Raw genomic sequence first — 19,117 nt, 5'->3', positions numbered from 1 at the left:
TAACTGTCACATAAATGCTAGAAAAGACCGAGACTGTGTGTACATCAGGAAAAACTGATGATGCTTGACAGCCGGTTGAGCAAATGCAGTGAAGCTGCTCACTTGGGCTTGAAGCTGTTCCGTTAAGTACCAAGAAACTGAATTCAATTTCTGAGAAGTGAGAAACAAAGATAGACCTGTGATTGTTCAGTAGCAAAGCATGGAACAGGTTGCTGAGAGTACTAGAGATTTTTCACCTTGTCTTTCTGAAAGATGCACAAATTACAAACATTTCTAGCCTCCATACAAAGACAACAGAATGATTTGTTGCATCATCTTAATTTATATAGGGTTAAAACATATTGTTTTCTTGCTCCTTTGGTGTTTGATTCATGTGAATCTGAGTGACTTGGATCACAATGACTTTTCAAAATAAACTCTTATGTGTGACTTCATAGTGTGCTTCCTCCTCGCTCTCATAAAAGAGAGACTTGAAAATCACGTGAGTAAATGTATGTTGCTGAATAATCAGAAAATGATTTGTTAATATCAGTGCAGTTGTGTAAAATACTTGCTGTTTGTGACAGTTAAATTTGTGCTGTTAATCTCCTGAAGCAGTGATAGTATATACTTTGAATATTCTTGCTAAATCTTACGGATTCAACTGTCCAAGTTGATTGTGAATATATGAGTCTCTCCTTGTTACTCTGTAGATACAGATTTTTTTTTTCTTTCCTGTTACAGGTGAAGAACATTATCTACCATGCAGTGAAAGATGCTGTTGGCACACTGAAAGCTCATGAATCCAAGCTAGCTAGATCGTAGGAATTTCTAATTCCAAATGCCCTGTGAACTAAACCTTTTGCTCACAGTACATACAGGGACTGCACATGACTGCCTCCGCAGGTGCAGGGGCTTCTCACCAAGAGCTGGTGTGGTCAGGATTACACACACTCTTCAGCCACTGTTTTCTACGCTGCCTCAACACTCAAGGTCTAATGGAAGGTTGCACTACTACATGCAGAATTCCAGATTCTTGTGAAAGGTGCCATGTCCCTTTCCTGTGGCCTTTTGCAAATTGGAAGAACATGGAAACCACTTGGTGCATATTATGGTTAGAAATGGTATAAAGAGTGTGGATGGTTTTTTTCCTCATGCCTAGTTAGACTCCACAGAGTTAGAAGAAATGTGCTGGAGGTGGGTTGTCCTACTGCAGACTTAGTTGATAACTGCTGAAGGAGTGTGACCAACAGTAGCCCAACTGCAGAAATTTAAGCAATCTTCCCATGTGAGATACAGGCCAAGGAAAAGAATAAAATTATTCTCTGCACTCCCCTTCTTGTAGCCGTTTCTCTGTACACTGTAGAGGTGCAGAAATAAAGGGAGAACCCACTTTTTTTTTTTCCCCATGAGACTCCAGAAATAAGAGAATTGTGTATTTAGTGAAAAACTAGGTTTGTAGTGAAACAGTTAATATTTCATGAAAGTAGATATTTTTAGTATTTTTAAAGTACCACACTGTTCCTGGATTTTTAAGGAAAGGCGCGTTACATTTAGTCTTCCTTACAATAAAATCAAGAACTGATTTTTAGAAAGCAGTCCAAAATAGCACAAAACCAGCCAAAGGAGAGCGGATAGAAATCGACACCCCACCTCCCTTGCCCATATTCCTCACCCATCTTCCCCCCTCTCCCTATGCCACTTTGCTTCCTCAGAATGAGAAGTAAGAAGGAGTATAAACTCTGTTCTCATGTGGAGATGTTGTACATCTCTCCCTGCACTGGTGACTGCAGGCAATAGTTCACCCAATACCAGTGCTAATTGAAAACATCTATCCTTTCCAAAGTGAAGGAGAAGTTAACTTTCAGTGTCAACTTTGTCCAGAACTATTTTAAGTAAAATGTTCCTGCTTGATAGAACTGTATTCAGAATTTACTAATGTCAGCATTGATGCAATGGATTTCATTGTCCGGGTACACGGAGAAATGTATCTACCTTATATCCAGCTGTACTGTAGTGCCACCTGCAGGCCTGTTAATATGTTCACGGTTATTTCATTTTTTAAAAAATAAAAGTCATTTACTGTAATAGCCTGAGCAGTTTCTTTCAGACTTGTACCCTCATCGTCCTGCTTCGAGTTTGTGTCAGCCTCTGCTAGTGTCAGCTGCCTGTTAACTTCTTGCCCTGTGTCTGACCAGAAGGCTTGAGTTTTCTACACCTCACGGCCCACATACATGCTGGGAGCATACAAGTGAATTTTGGTTCTCTGAGGTAGTTTGGGTGGAGAATCTATCTTGTCATCTCTTGTGCTGTGCTCCCCACCTCTCACTGTCTTCCTAACAGGCTGGGGCTCAGAGCTGCCCTGTCTACTGGAGATCCAGATGGGGTCGTAAAGGTTCCCTGTTTCTGACCTTGGAGTCGTGATGGCAGCAGCAGTTCTGGTCGCTGATGTGGCATGGTGTCAGCTTCTCAGGTTGGTTACTGCGTGCAAGTAGTTCACGCTCAGACTTTTGCTGCTTTCATACCCTTGCAGCTGTCCTGTGACTACAGGCTAATTCGGGCTGCTACACATGGAAAGGGTTATCCCAGACCCAGAAACCATTCAACTTCACTGTATTCCTGTTATGCAGCATTTCTTGTGCAGTTCTGTTGTGCTCTGTGCATACAACCCATTCTGAATGGTTAATTACAGCTAAGATTATTTGTGTGTGTGTATATATCAGGAATTAGAATTTGGTAAAGACAAAAAAGACAAAGGACCTGGCTATGCATAATCCAATAGCTTCAGTAACTTCCAGTGCAGTGATCTGCACTGAGTTCTGCATCTCATGCTGAAGCTTTGGTTTGAGCATATCAAACATTGTTTCTCTCTCTTGAATTTCCTCTTTTATTAGTCAGAATAGAATCAACCTAAAGCAGTATTTATCCAAAATCAGAGGAATGATCTGCACAAAAATTACAAACTAAAGAAATTTGTAGCAATCCAGATTTTAGACCAAATGAGGACAGGAAGAGTCTGTAAACTGATCTGGCAAACGAGTTCTCGTACCTTAACATTTTAAAACTTTCATTCTTTATCTGGATTGTATGCATTGGGAGACAGAGACTACCACAACTTAACTTTTTTTGATGTTGATTAAAAATGTAACAATGTAGTCTGCAAGGGTAGTCTGCCAGGGTTAATTTTACAACACTTAGATCTCTCGTTTGTTTGTAAACTATGCTGAGGCAACTGAACCAGGCAACGTAAATATGAGAGAAAATAGGTACTTAATACATCAAAGGCTGTGATCCATTTGTTGTTCCGCTGAAAGATTCCAAGACAGCCTCTTATAGAACCTGAGGATGTGAAGTCAGAATTGGAGCAGAAGAGTTAGATGTGAAGCAGTAAGTTGAATTTACCTGCAATACAAATAAGAAGGAAGTTACTGGGCACAGATACTCTTTACAGTTATTGCCCCTGTGTACATACAACGTCTCTCTCCTTCCTCATTTCTGGCAGCCCTTTGATAGTTCTGTAAGTTTCTACAGTTGAGGTATTGGTTGAGCTGTATGACAAGTGCTAGTCGCTTATCATTCATCTTGTGTTATTTTGGTGGAAAAGCACTGAGACTACACAGTGTGTGAGTGAAGTACCGTGTGGAAGCACCAGTGGACAATGCATTTACCGGTTCTGGTTACTGGTAACTAATCTGGTGGTCAACCTCAGTGTTTTCCCAAGCTTATTTCCTGCTTATCTGGGATGCACCAGCCTGCTTGTGGCCACTTCTCAATGTAACTCAGAATTTAACATCAGCCCATAGCTTCTTTTCATCAGTAGAGTCTTGTAAGTTCCCTATTCTCAACCTTGAAAAAGAGCTGCACGCTCCCACCAGGCATTTGAAAAATAGCCAGGCAGAACTCTTCTCACTCTTGTCTCCCACATCCTTCTGCCTTACAAGAGTTTTTGTTACCTCTCTACTTTTATATAGGCTAATACAAAACCGGTAGAGTTTCAAAAGCTGGATGTAACAAGAGACAGATGCTTCCCCTAGAAAGAGCCCTTCTAACTTAAACAGCTTTCAATCACAAAGCACAACAGGTAAAGAAGGGAAAAGTTCTCAGAAGAATTTCCAATTCTAAGGTCCCTCAGTGTCAGTTTATACTATCAGCTCGCACTTCTGTGTTTTCCTTACACCTTCCAGCATTTGGTACTCCTCCATTACAACCTGCACCTTTAAGCTTCAGAGAGAGAGTTCCCACTGTGTTCTTCCACTTCATCTTTCTTCATGAGACCCTTATTTATTCTGTTAAACTTGACCGGAGGCACTTTGTATTCTTCAGCCCTGACTAATTGCTGTTCCTTTTCATTACAGCAGCATCTGCCTGAACTTCAGTTTCAGCAGGATCTCAGATCTGACCTGGCATTGTTTTAAATGTAGTTTTGCTTAAGCTGCTCTACTCAAGGAATGGTTCATTTGATTCCTACGCCTTATTGTTTAGACCATACTAGATTGATAGGTCTTTGGTCACCTGTTTTAATCATTTGTAGAACACAAATTTGTCATGAGTTATTTCAGCAATAGCACACCTTCTGGAAAAATACACAGCCTTAATCTGTAAACAATCAGTGAGCTGTTTTCCTGGGTAGGTCTTATGGTCTTAATTACACAGCAATATACAATATTACTGATAGCTTCATATAAAGAATACTGCTAATCATTCTATTTTAATTTGACCTGCAGCTGGCTTTTGTTCCAAAAATAGCCCTTCAGTACCAGTAGTACTTCCTTGTGGGAAAGTAAGTTAATGAACTAATTTCTTATTATTCTTTATGGAAAGAAATTGAGCTGCTTATTGCTAATTGAATTGCTAGTTTAAAATATAGTTCCTGAGGTTGCTCTAAAGCTCAGTGTGCCATGTAGCAATGAGCTGCCACGTCAGACATTCCCAAGACCACCTGCTTTACTAATGTTCATATTCTGTTGTTCTTAACACAGTTTATTTATAATGCACTGTAAGTCTTCCTACTGCTCCTTGGCACATTGAACAGTTTAAAAAGGTAAGGCACATTTTATTTAGGTGCCACTTACCCATGGTGCAGTTATTTAGCCCTCCCACACTCTTAACATATTTTACTCACCAGGTGTCTGAATTTTCTTTCTTCTGTTTGCATCTTTCACTCACCTGAGTATGAACCCATTACTTAAGTAACAGAGCTGTTGCCATGCAATTCTCTGATATGAAACCGGTGCAATTAGAAATAGACTTATTTTGGTGAAAGTTATGCATGTTGGAGTTACTTGGAGGTGAGAGCAGATTCCTTTTATTGTTTATAATTCAGTTGCACTATCAATGGTGTAAATTGTACAGCCCCTTTAGCAATCATTTTGTGGCCATTCATATCCAAAAGCAGACTATGACAAAATGTTCTTTGTCACTGCCTGTAGAGACATTTGTTTTCTCAACTCTTACATGTAATGGAGAGTTGCTAATATTTTGTATTTTCATCATTGCTCATTATACTAAAGTTCATGCACTCATAAGATTCTTCCCTGAGCAGCTCATTGTTTTTGCTCTTACCCTTTCTTTGGTCTCTTTTCATACAGACTATTTGGCAAGTGATGAGACTTTGCCATAGTGCCTTCTTTCAGGGTTGTTTGGTTTTTGGTTTTTTTGTTAGCAGAGGAACTACAATAGCAGCAAATAATTTTATTATTTTTTTTAATTAAAAGCCACCTTATATAGTGATCATCATCTTCAGGAATCTGTGTACAGGGCCTGCTCCATCGACTGTAATGCACATACAGGCTACGGGGGTGGGAAGCAGAAGCAGCCCATTCGTTAGCTGTGGCACTGCCTGAGGACGGGGATTCTGATCGAGTTGTTGAAATGTAACAATTTCTGGTCCTCCGGTATGCTAAAGCATGCGCATTCCAACCCCCCAACGAGGGGGTTTTACACCCCTTTCCCCGTTCAGCCTTGTCTGTGTAGTTATCTTTGGTCTCTCTGCTGGGCTTTCCAAGAACAAGAGCACTAGACAGCAGCTGAATGATCGTGGAAACTACGAATAACAGCCTTCATCCCTCCGGTCTGGTAGCGAGTTAGTTTTGTTTTACGTCCGGCTTTCGTTGGAAGCCGTGGGCCTTTAAAATGCTTTTAAGCTTAACTGCTGTTGCCTCGAGTTGCCCAGAGGAGGCGCCTTTACAGAAGATGGCTTCTCCCATCCTGGTCTCTATTGCTCTGTCTCCGAGCCCCCCCGGGTCTTAGTTCAGCGCTTTCCCCTCGGTAACTCTCTCACGCAGTGCATACTGCTTCTGCCACCGCTCCCGCAGCTCCTGTCCCTGCCCTCCCCGGGCCTGCTGCCGGGGCTCGGCCGCCGCCGCTCGCGCTCCCCACGGCCCCGCCTGCGCGGGAGGGGGGGGGAGCCGAGCACCGGGGGCTCCGCAGAGGCGCGGGGCGGGATGCGGGAAGCGTTCGTCCTCCGCCACGCCGGCTCCGCCCCTTCAGGCACCCAGGGAGGGGCTGCGCCTGCTGCAGGACCCTGCCAGTCAGGAGCCGCTTCCCGCCGCCGCCGACACCGCCATGGTCTCCTGGATCATCTCCCGCCTCGTGGTGTGAGTGCGGGCGGCCGCGGCCGAGGGGTGTGCGGGGCGCCTGGGGGATGCGGCGGTGCAGCTGAGGGGCGGGCGGCTGCGGCGGCCCGCGCCGGGTGCGCGCCCCAAGGGCGGTGTTGCGGAGGGGGAGAAGGAGCCCCGCCTTGGGGGAGTCGCGGGGCAGCCGCGTCCTGCCGGGAGTGGCCGGGGCCTGTTCCCGGTTGCGGCAGGTGGCGGTCTGGGTGCTGAGCGGTCCGTTCTTCTCGCAGGTTGATCTTCGGCACCCTCTACCCCGCGTACTCCTCCTATAAGGCCGTGAAGACGAAGAACGTGAAGGAATATGTGAGTTGGAGCTGGCCGCGGCGGCGCAGCGCCCTCCCGCCCCTCGTGGCAGGTCCGGGCTGCCCCGGGGGCTTCGGCCCTGCAGCACGGCTGCGCGGGCAGCAGCCTCGGCACTCGGGAGAAGTTGGCGGGGAAGGGCGCGTACGAAGGCCGGAGGAAAGGGAGATGTGTTTTTTCTCGAGGGATGCTGAGTGAGGAGGGGAGCTGGGCGGGAACGCTGCGCAGTGCCCGCAGGTGGAAGTCCAGGGCGGATTCGTTTTTCTCGCTTCGTCCTTACTCTGTGTCCGTTTACAGCTTTTTCAGTAGAACTTCTGTTGTCTTCCGAAAAGCTGAGTAATCCTGTTTGGTTTGTGTCTCCCTGTCAGCCTTGCTTGTAATCAGTGTTCTCTGTTAGTCAAGGCCTTATCTTCCTCCCGTTCTGGAATCGGTTTTACCTTTACTGTCTTACATCATCATTACAGTTACCGCATTTAAAACACCAGTTGGTTTTTAGGGATGTGATGTGTCATCTTCTTATAGAAGGGGTATTTGAAGTTGATCAGTGGAGATAAGAGCTGTTTGGTTTATGGGTGGGATGAGTTTCTGTTATCTAGAGCAAGAAGAAACCTGATGGAGAAGAAAGGTAAGGGGGTGAATAGCACATAATTTGTCAACATTGCTTTGTGGTGCAGTCTGAGACTTCTCATCCCTCTCAGTCTGATTGCTCCTTTAGAAATGACACGTCACCTATAAATATTGCAGGATCCTTTTCTGTCTCGTGCTTCTGGCCTCTAGAATTGCCTAGACCTTTCCCATGTGCTGGCTTAAATTTCAGCCTACTGGTTTTTGAAGAAGATGCCAGCTGAGGTGAGAGTCTGGCTGAAGTATTTTGGGGTTTGCTCTTGGGTTTTGAGAGGTTTTTATACTAGTCTCAGTAGAGAAGTCAAAATGCGAATGTCCATGAAGTAACTGGTACAGTGTTTTGAGTGAGTATTAGAGGTACAGTCAGAAATATGAAGTCTTACTAAATGTTGAAATTATGACATTAGAAACTGAAAAGAAAGTATAAAAGAAACTGCCTGAATAATTGCATGATCCTGTGACTTCATAGTTATCTTTGAAGTTACGTATGAAATAGTATTGTGTACTGTATTCTTTGGTCTTCCTCTCCTCTCTCCTTCCTGTTGCCTGTAACCTTCATTTATTGCATGAAGTGCGTATTTTTTTTACCCAGAATTTTATTCTGGTTCGTGAGTGTCATGGAATGGTTGTGTTCCAGCCGCAGAATCTGTGCTGACTTTAAGACAGACTCAGATTGCAGAATCTAAAATTTTTCTGTTGAGAACTTGAGGGAAAAAAAAAGAAATTTTTATTATTTTTTTTTTAACTCCAGAGTTTGCTTGTTCTGGAGCTCAAAAGACCTGCTAAATATGGAGCCTTTGAACGTGTGGGTATTCTTCACAGCAAAAACTTGAGTCTTTTCTGTGGGTAGGTTAGCTGTGGAGGTAGGTAAATGCTGTGTTTCCTTGCAGAATCTGATTTTCTTTTGGTAGCTGTTATCTAAATTACTGTAAGACTCTCTAATCTTACAGCAAAAAAAGAAATAAGACACAGTACTTGAGTATCATAAAGTTATCTTAATAATATCAGTTAATCATCTGGTTGTGAGCCCACTAGGGCTGATGTGGAGAAGTATGGCATTCATTTTGGGGTTCTGTTTAACACTTAATTGAGATTGTTTTCCTGAAGTACATAGTTCTGCATTGCTACAGCAGAACATTCTCTCTTGTTTTTAGTTTCAGTGAAAATACTGGAGTTGGCTCAAGGAAATGTATTTAAACCTCTTAAATCTGATTTTATAATATAAATTATTTCTCTTTGAGAGGACTGTATCAGAAGTAAGCATTTAGGTATTGGACTGATATTTGCGTAGGTCATTTATGGTTGGAGGGCTTCTTCCTTCTCAACGTAAGATGGGGGAAAACTGAGCTTATTTGGAAGACAGGAGAAGGGGCTGTTCTGTTCAAACTATTCTTCATGTGGAAAACTTGAATGATGTGCTCTGCATTTTCAGAGCCAGCTGTGTCTGTGTAATACTATTTGCTTGTAGTGCTTAAGAACCAATATTGGTGGGGGAGAAAGATCTTACAGGTGTATCTGTGCTAGAGTGTGTGTATTGAAGGTTGAGTTGACGCAGACCAAGCTACCACAGTCAGTCCATCAGTGGCATCAGAGTATGGTGCAAGCTTTCTCTTTCCCCCAGCCATGATACAAATTTGAGAAATCCTTGAGCACCTATGACAGATTGCTCCTAGTAGCTCAGAGTAGTTTAAAAGTAATTTCTTTTTATGTGTCATCTTCACCTTTGGTCAAGTCTACCTTCCAATTATGCTTATGCATTTACTGAATTTGTTTTTATTCTTTGTGCAACTTGGGAGACTCTGGGCAGTTACCTGAAATTGGTGGTCATCAGCTTGAGCAGTAAGACGTGACTCCTTTTAATGGACTGAAGAAAAACATGGCCTGGTTTGACCCTCAGGTTTTGAACATGTTTGTAATCTGTGACTTAACAAACGTCGTAAAATGTTCTTCTAGTTTCTGGTCATCTGCACTTCAGGGACTTCTAGAGCTAGAAGTTGAATCCTTCTAGTTTATTTAAGAGCTATATTTCTTTTTGTCTTTAACTGCAGGGCATAGGATGAAGGGTGACAGGAGGAGACAGAGACCTTTGCCTACTATCAAAGATGTGAACACAGAGTATTTAAATAGTAACAAAGCAATGTTTTTTGTTCTTTTCTGTTCCTCTTCTGATACTTCTAGCATACTGTTAGCAGAACGAAAATGTATGATGAGCACTGAGCTTACGGTTTCATCAGGCTGTCTACAGTGACCACTTCTGAGTGGCATGAGCTAATTTATGTTACCACAATAGTTTTCACTTAAGAAAAAGCAGGTAGCCTAATTCATTACCTGGTATTTAATGATATTTAGTGACAAAATGTCAACTGGAGATTCATCAGTATCCGTTTCTGAATTCTTGAATCAACTCATACCTAATCCTCTATGTAGGAAAGTATCTTCTGTACGTTTTGTCATCTTACTGTTCACAACCTTTTCCAGATCTTTCAAGAAGATGTGCAGCACGGATCTCAACACTGATTCATGTGTGATCCCACTGGTAACCTTCCTTGTTGTGAAGACAGGCAGTTTATTTTACCCTCTCTTTCCTCTCTTAACTAGTTGTTAATCCTCAAGAGTCCGTTCATTTTTATCCTTGACAATTTACCTTTGAGAGTTTATTCAGGCCTGTCAGAAAGTTTGTAGAAACGTATCCTGCCTGTGAGGGAAGTGCTGTAGCAAGAGCTATGGAAAACTGCAAAGAATTTCACTACATTTGAGAATATTATTTTTTTTCTGCAAAAACATATTCCTCATTATATAGAACCATAGAACAGTTAGGGTTGGAAAGGACCTTAAGAGCATCTTGTTCCAACCCCCCCTGCCATGGGCAGGGATATCTCACACTGAACCGTGCCACCCAAAGCTCTGTCCAGCCTGGCCTTGGACACCACCAGGGATGGAGCATTCACAACCTCCCTGGGCAACCCATTCCAGTGCCTCACCACCCTAACAGGAAAGAATTTCTTCCTTATATTCAATTTAAACTTCCCCTGTTTAAGTTTTAACCCGTTACCCCTTGTCCTATCACTACAGTCCCTAATGAAGAGTCCACCCCCTATAGGCCCCCTTCAGATACTGGAAGAGGCTGCACTGAGGTCTCCACACAGCCTTCTGTTCTCCAGGCTGAACAGCCCCAACTTTCTCAGCCCATCTTCATGCGGGAGGTGCTCCAGTCCCCTGATCATCCTTGTGGCCTCCTCTGGACTTGTTCCAACAGTTCCTTGTCCTTTTTATGCTGAGGACACCAGAACTGCACACAATGCTCCAGGTGAGGTCTCACGAGAGCAGAGGGGTAGGATCGCCTCCTTTGACCTGCTGGTCACACTCCTTTTGATGCAGCCCAGAATACGGTTGCTCTCTGGGCTGCAAGCTCACACTGGAGCTGGCTCGTGTTCATTTTCTCATCAACAAACACCCCCAAGCGCTTCTCCGCAGGGCTGCTCTGAATCTCTTCTTTGCCCAACCTGTAGCTGTGCCTGGGATTGCTCCGACCCAGGTATATGACCTTGCACTCCTATAGTGCAAAATGATGTATGCTATTCGTTTTTATTACTGCCTTCATTTTGCCTAATATTGAAGTAAGATTTACTGCTATGTAGCTTCTCTGAAACCTCTTGCCCATTGGGATCCCTGTTTGCCACCTTTGCTTTATTATTCTTCACACACTTTTTCATACAAGAGCTGATTTACATTGCTGAATTGAAGAGTTAAACATTTATTTAATAGAGTTGCTTTAGAAGTTGAGTGAATGATGCCTGGTCCTGTCCAAACTGATCATACAAGGGAAAAACTAAAGGTGGGAGAGCACCATAAAATACAAGTTTTGCTACTTTCTGTTGTGAAAAAATGCATAGTAAAGTGGAAATAATTTGGACTACTAATCACTTTCTTCAGAACCATCCACTGCATTAGAGGGGTTGGATGCAGTATAATTTTGTGGGGTTTTTTGTTTTTTGGGGGGGGGAGGGTTGGTAAGGAAGTTTTGGAAGGTCTTTCAAGAACAGATCACTAAATTCCCTGACACATACAAGTTTGGGGAGATAACTGCTTTTATAACTTCATTTGCTGTAACAAAGACTGTCACTAAACTGTTCATGTAATTTTAATACATGGATTAATGTGTGGCTTTAATATGTGGAATTTCTTTGATTCAGTTTACTTTTTGTGCCTATTCTTGATGACGCTAAAAGTGCTAAGTTGATTTTAGCAAAGGTGACCTCTTCTTTCCGTTTATCTGCTACTTATTTTTACTTTTTAACAGCATAGAAAACTGTCAGTTTCCCACATAAGATATCGATTCTTCTACTATTAGACATTTTTGGGTAGCAGTTTTTATAATTCAGCTGATTCAGAGACTTGCTACTAAAACAGGATAGGGGAGAGTGTGTGTGTTAATGGGGGATTATTTTGTGTTTGCTTTGAAAGAAATACTTACTGCTTGGAAGAAAGGTGTGAGAAAGTAGGGAGATAGATGACAGGCATACAGATGTACCATCACAGCACAAAGTAGACCTTAAACAGGAAGATGAGTTTGTGGCATGCTTTTTGCTTTCTTGATGAGCCTTTATTTAAAAAGAAAATAAAAATGCTCATGTAATTTCTGGGCATAATGATTAAGGCAAATAATGCTTACTAATAAGAGTGAAGTCCTGTATCTTTTGGTTTTGTGGTTTGGAAAATACAGGGCTACAGTTTAAACTTGTGTATGTATGTATTTATTACAATAATGATGATATGTGAAAGAATATAACTTCTTGAAGTGAACTGCTTACTCTTTAGATAGCTTATTTGGGGTTTTTGCACAGTTGCTCATGATTCTGCAGTAGGGTATGCATTAATCAGTGTACCTGTATGCATTTATCTAGTTAGAGCACATCAATACCACATGTTTTCCCAAACTATAATGTACCATTAAGTATGGACCCTCCTCCATTATTGATAATATATGCCCTTCCTGTTGTGGAATTCATCGTCACGTGTGGAGATGGTGAGTCATTTTTACGGAGAAGACATTTTGCCTTTTTCTGGGTTCTGATGGATGTGTATTGAGTGGCTGCTCTTTTGCAGGTGAAGTGGATGATGTACTGGATTGTGTTTGCCTTTTTTACCACTGCAGAAACACTTACAGACATTGTTCTTTCTTGGTGAGTTCCTTGGCAGTATGGGATTGGGGGGTGGGGGGGGGTTGGGTTTTCTTTGTTTGAGGTTTGTTTGATTGCTTTTTAAAGAAGGGAGGAGTAGTGTTAGGTTGCTAAGAATGAACTGTCTCTTTAGGCATTTTCAGTCCCTATGAAGAGTCTGCAGGCTTGTAGATACTGTGGGTAGTAGTTGCTGTCTTACCTTTCTTTTGTACTTGCAAACAGTTGGAATAAATGCGCAGTGTCTGTAAGAGGATCTTCGTAATATCATTTTTCAGAGACTTAATTGGAACTGGTGAAGTTTGAGAAACGGAGGTACAAAAGACACTTAAAAAAAAACAGATGGTAGAAGGAAGGGCCCTGTTTTGCTTTGCCAGCCCCTTGTATGGAGGAGCAGATAAAATGCACCTCTGTGCTCTGAGAGGTGTTTTCCATGATTAAATTCTCTTCTACTAGTGGGGGTGGGGTGGAGTTGTGGGAAGCAAGCTCTTTCTCCTTGCAGTGCTGTGTTTTGTGCTTGGCAATATGGACGCCTCCAAAAATGACAAATCACCATTACGTGTCTTCAACTGAACCTTCGAAACAAGCATTTTCAGTTTCTTGATTTGCTTTAGTGTTTGAGCTTTGTGTACATCTCTGAAAGAATACTAGTCAAGAGTTGTATCTCTTAAAGAAACATGAAGTGGCCGCATATGCCTCACAAAAGCACTCATCAGTTTTGCCTCTTCCTGCATAAACTTTCAAAGGCAAAGATCTAAAAAGAACAAGAGCTTTGGCTTGTTCATGTGCTTAAAATGGACTACTGAAACCAGAAGTCTCTCACTACTGACAGAGAAAGAAAGTTTTCGTTTACTGGTTTCAATCTTTGCTCCTGTTTCTTCTCAGAAACTTTATTGGGTGAGGGTTAGAGATGAGATGTCCATGCTGCCAGCTCTTTTCTATTTACACTGGTCCTCCTGTAGAGTGTTATCTGTGGAGTACCTCCTGGAAGCTTCAGGAACTGAACCACCAGCCTTAGCAGGAACTTCAGATTTCTTTTTCTCCATTTGAAAAAAGGAGGTCATAGTTGAAAACTTTGGAAAATGAGATGTAAAGTAATGCAGTGTTAATAGCCAGGGGATATTCTCTGAACGAACTTCAGAATGATGAGAGTAGCTATCAGACTGTAATTTGGTGTGTTTGCAGGGCTGAGAGATGCCCTGTTTATGGAGTTTTCATGGCTATGGATGAAAGACTAAGTGAGACTCGGAGCAGGTATGTTTTAGGATTCCAAGAGGGTTCTGCTATTATGACCTGATATATTGATTCTTTTGTTTCTGAGCCGTTATATCTTGTCTTTGTTCTTTCTGCCTGTACTGCTTTCTGCCAGTTGTTTCCATCTGTCTCTGTGCTAATCTTGATACCAGTTCTCCATCTTTCTTTCTGTCTTGCTCTTCCTCCCCCCACCCCTTTCTCTCAGGTTTCCCTTTTATTTCGAGCTGAAAATCGCATTTGTCATTTGGCTGCTCTCCCCTTACACCAAGGGCTCCAGTGTCCTCTACAGGAAGTTTGTGCACCCAACGCTCTCCAATAAGGAGAAGGTACTCACTTGTTAGAAGATACTGACCTGTCTGGGAGTTGACCGACTTTTGATTCAGTTATGCTGCAATAAAACTGAAATGCAGGAATCGTGCTTATGCTGACATTAATCGATGTAGAATGATTCTCTCTCTGACAACAGTGGCATCCTGCAGCTTACTGAAAATTGTAATGTAGCCAGTAGTTTGCCTAGTGCTTAGAAAGCATGTTTGACTAACGCAGTGTCATGAGCCCTTATTGTCAGTAGTTAAGCTCTTTGAATTACAATATGAGCAGCATGTTCTGTAGTTATACTGTTTTTTCACATTGTCAGTTTAAGCAGCTCCTTTGTTTTGGTTGTTACAATTTGGAAATAGCATACTTTGAGGAAAAGTTGCATTTGCAAGCTTTCTGTAAGTAGCAGAGAAGCTTCAGTTATGTGATCAATGACAGCTGTTGACAGTAGTCTGGAAGAAAAGTGTCCAGATGAGCTTTGGGGCTTTAAGGGTGATGGTGGGGGAACTTTGATTATGTTTGTAACAAGCAGCTAAATGCCATGTTCCACATTACCTTCCTAGGAAATCGATGAATACATTACTCAGGCTCGTGACAAGAGCTATGAAACCATGATGCGAGTTGGCAAGAGAGGGTTAAACCTTGCTGCCAATGCAGCAGTTACTGCAGCTGCAAAGGTAATACCACACCTTCTGTAACATTCAGGAATCCCCCAGAAGTTTAGTTTTGTGTGCCAGCAATTAGTAGTATGAGTTTGTTAGGGATGCTGGTACTTGTGGACACCAATCTACTTTTCGTTTCCTCCAGTTTGCCTTGTAATTAATTCCATCATTTGCCTTAAGAAAAGTGAGAAAGAGTGGAATGGATTTTGCTTTAACCTCTTTTCTTTTGGTCTTGGGAGCATACTTTCTTTTTCCCTTTTCTGTTTTCCCAGAGTACCCTATTGGGGAATAGGACACCTTTTCTCTTCTTCTGAATGATCCCATGTGAGATGATCTTGGTGAAGGCGAAGTGCCCTTGACCCTTACTATTTTGCCATCTTAGGGCCAGGGAGTTTTGTCTGAGAAGCTGCGAAGTTTCAGCATGCAGGATCTCACCCTTATCCGGGATGAAGATACCGTGCACCTGCGAAGCCGGGAGCCACAGCTGCACCCATCTGGTGGGAGTCTTCTTGAAACCATTGAGGATTCAGGTACAGAACACTCCTGGGTTCAGGAGTAAAAGTAATTTTTTATCCTTCTTAGTAGCTGGTGCAGTGCTGTGTTTTTGACTTTCAGCCTGGGAACAGCACTGATAACGCCAATGTTTTTAGTTGTTGCTAAGTAATGTTTACTCTGACCAAGGACTTTTCTCAGTCTCATGCTCTGCCAGGGAGGAGGGGAAATCAGGAGGAAGCATGGACAGGACACTTGACCCAAACTAACCAAAGGGGTATTCCACACCACAGCATGTCATGCCCACTATATAAACTGGGGGGAATTACCTGGAAGGCCAGATGGCTGCTCAGATCAGGCTGGGTATCAGTTGGAGAGTGGTGAGCGGTTGTATTCTCTTCCCTTGTTATTTCCCTTATCATTATTATTATTGGTGGCAGCAGCAGTGATTTGTGTTATACCTTAGTTACTGGACCGCTCTTATCTCAACCGGTGGGGGTTACATTCTTTCCATTCTCCTCCCCCTCACCCCCTAACCCCCCCCCCCCCCGATCTAGAAGTTGGGGGAGGAAGGGGGTGGGGAGTGACAAGTGGGTGGGCAGTTCTGAGTTACTGCCTGGGCTTAAACCATGACAGGCATCCCTGCTAGGCTATCTGCTAACACATCTCTACTTTTTGGATTATCCTTGTTCAGGATTGTTGACACCTCCCTTTCATGTGGTCCTTCGGGATGGGCCATTTTAGACTTTATGTGATTTTTCAAAAGTATTTACTAAAACCTTCTCTCTTATTCCTTAGCTTCCTGTTACTCCTCAGGAGAGGAGAGCAGTATGGCACAGAGGTCTAATGGAACCCCACTGGAGACTAGAACAGACCCATCAGATGAAGATGCAGGGGATAAACTTCCTAAACGTACCCAGAGTCTCAAAACTCCTAAGAAGATGACGAAAGCTGAGGTAAGCTGGTGGGTAAATTATTCCTAGTACATATGTTGATTTGTGAGGTTTGTTGGAAGGCTCTGGCTTCATAGTCTCACTGCATTTAAAAGCTGTTTACATGCAAGGTCCTACGCCTGGGTTGGGGCAGTCCCAGGCACAGCTACAGGTTGGGCAAAGAAGAGATTCAGAGCAGCCTTGCGGAGAAGGACTTGGGGGTGTTCATCAATGAGAAAATGAACACGAGCCGGCTTCAGTGTGCGCTTGCAGCCCAGAAAGCAACCATATTCTGGGCTGCATCAAAAGGAGTGTGACAAGCAGGTCGAAGGAGGTGATCCTGCCCCTTTGCTCTCGTGAGACCTCACCTGGAGCATTGTGTGCAGTTCTGGTGTCCTCAGCATAGAAAGGACATGGAACTGTTGGAACAAGTCCAGAGGAGGCCACAAGGATGATCAGGGGACTGAAGCACCTCCCGCATGAAGATGGGCTGAGAAAGTTGGGGCTGTTCAGCCTGGAGAACAGAAGGCTGCGTGGAGACCTCATAGCAGCCTCTTCCAGTATCTGAAGGGGGCCTATAGGGATGCTGGGGATGACTCTTCATTAGGGACTGTAGTGATAGGACAAGGGGTAACGGGTTAAAACTTAAACAGGGGAAGTTTAAATTGAGTATAAGGAAGAAATTCTTTCCTGTTAGGGTGGTGAGGCACTGGAATGAGTTGCCCAGGGAGTGCAAAGTATCCCTGCCTATGGCAGGGGGGTTGGAACTTGGTGATCTTAAGGTCCTTTCCAACCCTAACTATTCTATGATTCTAAGTTTGTTGGACTCAGTCTTTGCTAGTTAAATCCTACACCAGAGGACTTGCCGTCTACTTGCTATAGTAGTCTCTAGCTTCTGTATTTTTATGAGGCCTGTATGCCTGTGTCATAGGCTAGGTCCTCACTTCTCTTTCATTCAGGTTTGTGTTGAAGGGTGGGAGCATTAGATATTTTTAACATGTTGTGTTTACTGTATTTTCTTTCCTGTCTGTTACAGTCTGAATATATAATACTACTGTGACATTTATCCCTGGGACAGCTCTTTCTTCTCATCTAAAATACATTAGTTCTGTACCTAGAACTAATGTTAGGCCTTCCTGCATATTAGATACGGGGAAAATGTCATTTCCCCCTCCACAACACTCCGCACACCCATCCTGCTCCTTGCCCACTGTGGGGGTTTTGTGTAGAAGTTCGGGTAACCAGTCATTGTTGATGTCTCCACTGTATGCCATGGGTTGATCCAGGATACTTACAGCCATTCAGATGGGGCATGAGTTGCCTGTATTCTTATTATTAAACAAACCATATAGGAAAATAAAGGCAGCTGTGTACAAGAGTCATTTTAGCTTAACAGTCTTTTGAGGTGCTTCTTTCCAGGTTTTGACTTATACTTGAATGTTTCTTGTTGTTTGATTTGCACATGATAAAATGGGTGTCCCTTTTTGTGCAGTGTGATCTTGTTTGCTTGATTCATCTCAGGCTCACATTGTTGAGCTTTTCAGGCTAAATATTAAATTATTTGGAGGAAGGTAATTGCTTAGAGCATCATTTTTAGTTGTACTGTTAATCTCATCTTAGAGTGTACAGGAAACTTGCATATGGTTAAGTACTGTTTATAACAGAATCACAGAATAGCTGAGGTCAGAGGGGACCTTTGAAGATCATCTGGTCCAACTCCACTGCTCAAGCAAGGCTATCTAGAGCCTGTTTCGCAGGACCATGTTCAAATGGCTTTTGAATATCTTCAAAGATGGACATGTACATCTAAAGATGTATTTAAGATCAGCCTGAATCTTTTTTTTAATGCCTAAGGCTTACTTCTGAGTTGACCCCTCTTCTTTCTTCTTTAGCATATTAGACTATATGTGAAAACAAGAGCAATGACATTTGATTCTAAGCTTTCCTAGGGAGAAATTTTTAAAGTGAAATCATGGAAAGAGAGTAACGACTCTTCAGTGCTGTTCATTCTGAATACAGAAATTCCAGTAAAGCCCTTTTGCAGGCGTATTGGGACTTACGCTTGGTCTGTTTGGCTCTCTAGTTCAAATGCAGGAATTGTAAGAGGTCTTGAACTGAGATGTCTGAAATTACCCAGGAGGTCTGAATTCATTACAGATCATAAATGCCATCTTCTTGCCAATATGTAGAATGAATGACACTGGACTAAAGTGTGCAAACCAGTTTAAGATATTTCTACATCTTTCGGATAATAGTCTTTGGGATTGCAGTCAAGAAGAACAAAAGTTATAACAGTGAAGTGTTATGTGAATGGTACCAGTTAGAAATATCACTATGTCTAATCTTTTGCCAAGACAGCTGACTTCAGTTTTATTATCATACTTGCCCAGTTTTAGAGTGTCTTCCTCTTCTGGTTGCTCTTTGACGGATATGCTCAGACTGATCTGGTTACTAAAAAAACCAAAATGAATGGTTAAAGAGCTTTTCTGAAAAAACAGATAACATGAATTTTCATCTTCGACATCTTTATCAGCAACATGGGCAGTGGGATTGAGGGCACCCTCAGGAAGTTTGCTAGTGACACCAACTTGTGAGGTGCAGTTGACATGCTGGAGGGACAGGATGCCATCCGGAGGGACCTGGAGAGGTTGGACAGTGTGAACCTCATGAAATTCAACAAATGCAAGGTCCTGCACCTGGGTCAGGGCAATTCCAGCAGAAATACAGGCTTAGTGGAGAATAGATGGAGCAGCCCTGAGGAAGAC

General features: G+C 42.8%; 2 protein-coding genes across 7 annotated transcripts in view; both read left to right on the top strand.

Annotated features, from left to right (window-relative positions):
* KDM3B (lysine demethylase 3B) overlaps positions 1-2,072 on the top strand; it is a 54,234-nt gene extending 52,162 nt beyond the window's left edge. For all 3 annotated transcript variants that reach the window (XM_061360126.1, XM_061360123.1, XM_061360124.1), the window contains exon 24: positions 724-2,072. In XM_061360126.1, coding sequence (XP_061216110.1) covers positions 724-804 — 81 coding nt within the window. In that variant the 3' untranslated portion in view covers positions 805-2,072. The remainder of the gene's footprint in view (positions 1-723) is intronic.
* Positions 2,073-6,420: 4,348 nt separating this feature from the next.
* The window catches only part of REEP2 (receptor accessory protein 2), a 34,663-nt gene continuing 21,966 nt past the window's right edge, over positions 6,421-19,117 (top strand). For 2 of the 4 annotated variants that reach the window (XR_009726502.1, XM_061360144.1), the window contains exons 1-8: positions 6,422-6,575; positions 6,824-6,896; positions 12,624-12,700; positions 13,880-13,948; positions 14,154-14,274; positions 14,830-14,943; positions 15,311-15,458; positions 16,219-16,376. Coding sequence is in view for 3 of the 4 variants with exons in the window: in XM_061360144.1 (XP_061216128.1) it covers positions 6,544-6,575; positions 6,824-6,896; positions 12,624-12,700; positions 13,880-13,948; positions 14,154-14,274; positions 14,830-14,943; positions 15,311-15,458; positions 16,219-16,376 (792 nt within the window). In the remaining variant the exon portion in view is untranslated. Of the gene's footprint in view, positions 6,576-6,823; positions 6,897-12,623; positions 12,701-13,879; positions 13,949-14,153; positions 14,275-14,829; positions 14,944-15,310; positions 15,459-16,218; positions 16,377-19,117 lie in introns of all 4 variants that reach the window. The other 2 variants (XM_061360145.1, XM_061360146.1) reach the window with 2 other exon arrangements.

This window comes from Neopsephotus bourkii, unplaced genomic scaffold, assembly GCF_033783945.1.
Source record: "Neopsephotus bourkii isolate Nb327-2 ecotype Australia unplaced genomic scaffold, CSIRO-AGI_Nbou_v1 NB_1016, whole genome shotgun sequence".
NCBI classification, from domain to species: domain Eukaryota; kingdom Metazoa; phylum Chordata; class Aves; order Psittaciformes; family Psittacidae; genus Neopsephotus; species Neopsephotus bourkii.
This window is presented reverse-complemented; position numbering and strand designations above follow the sequence as displayed.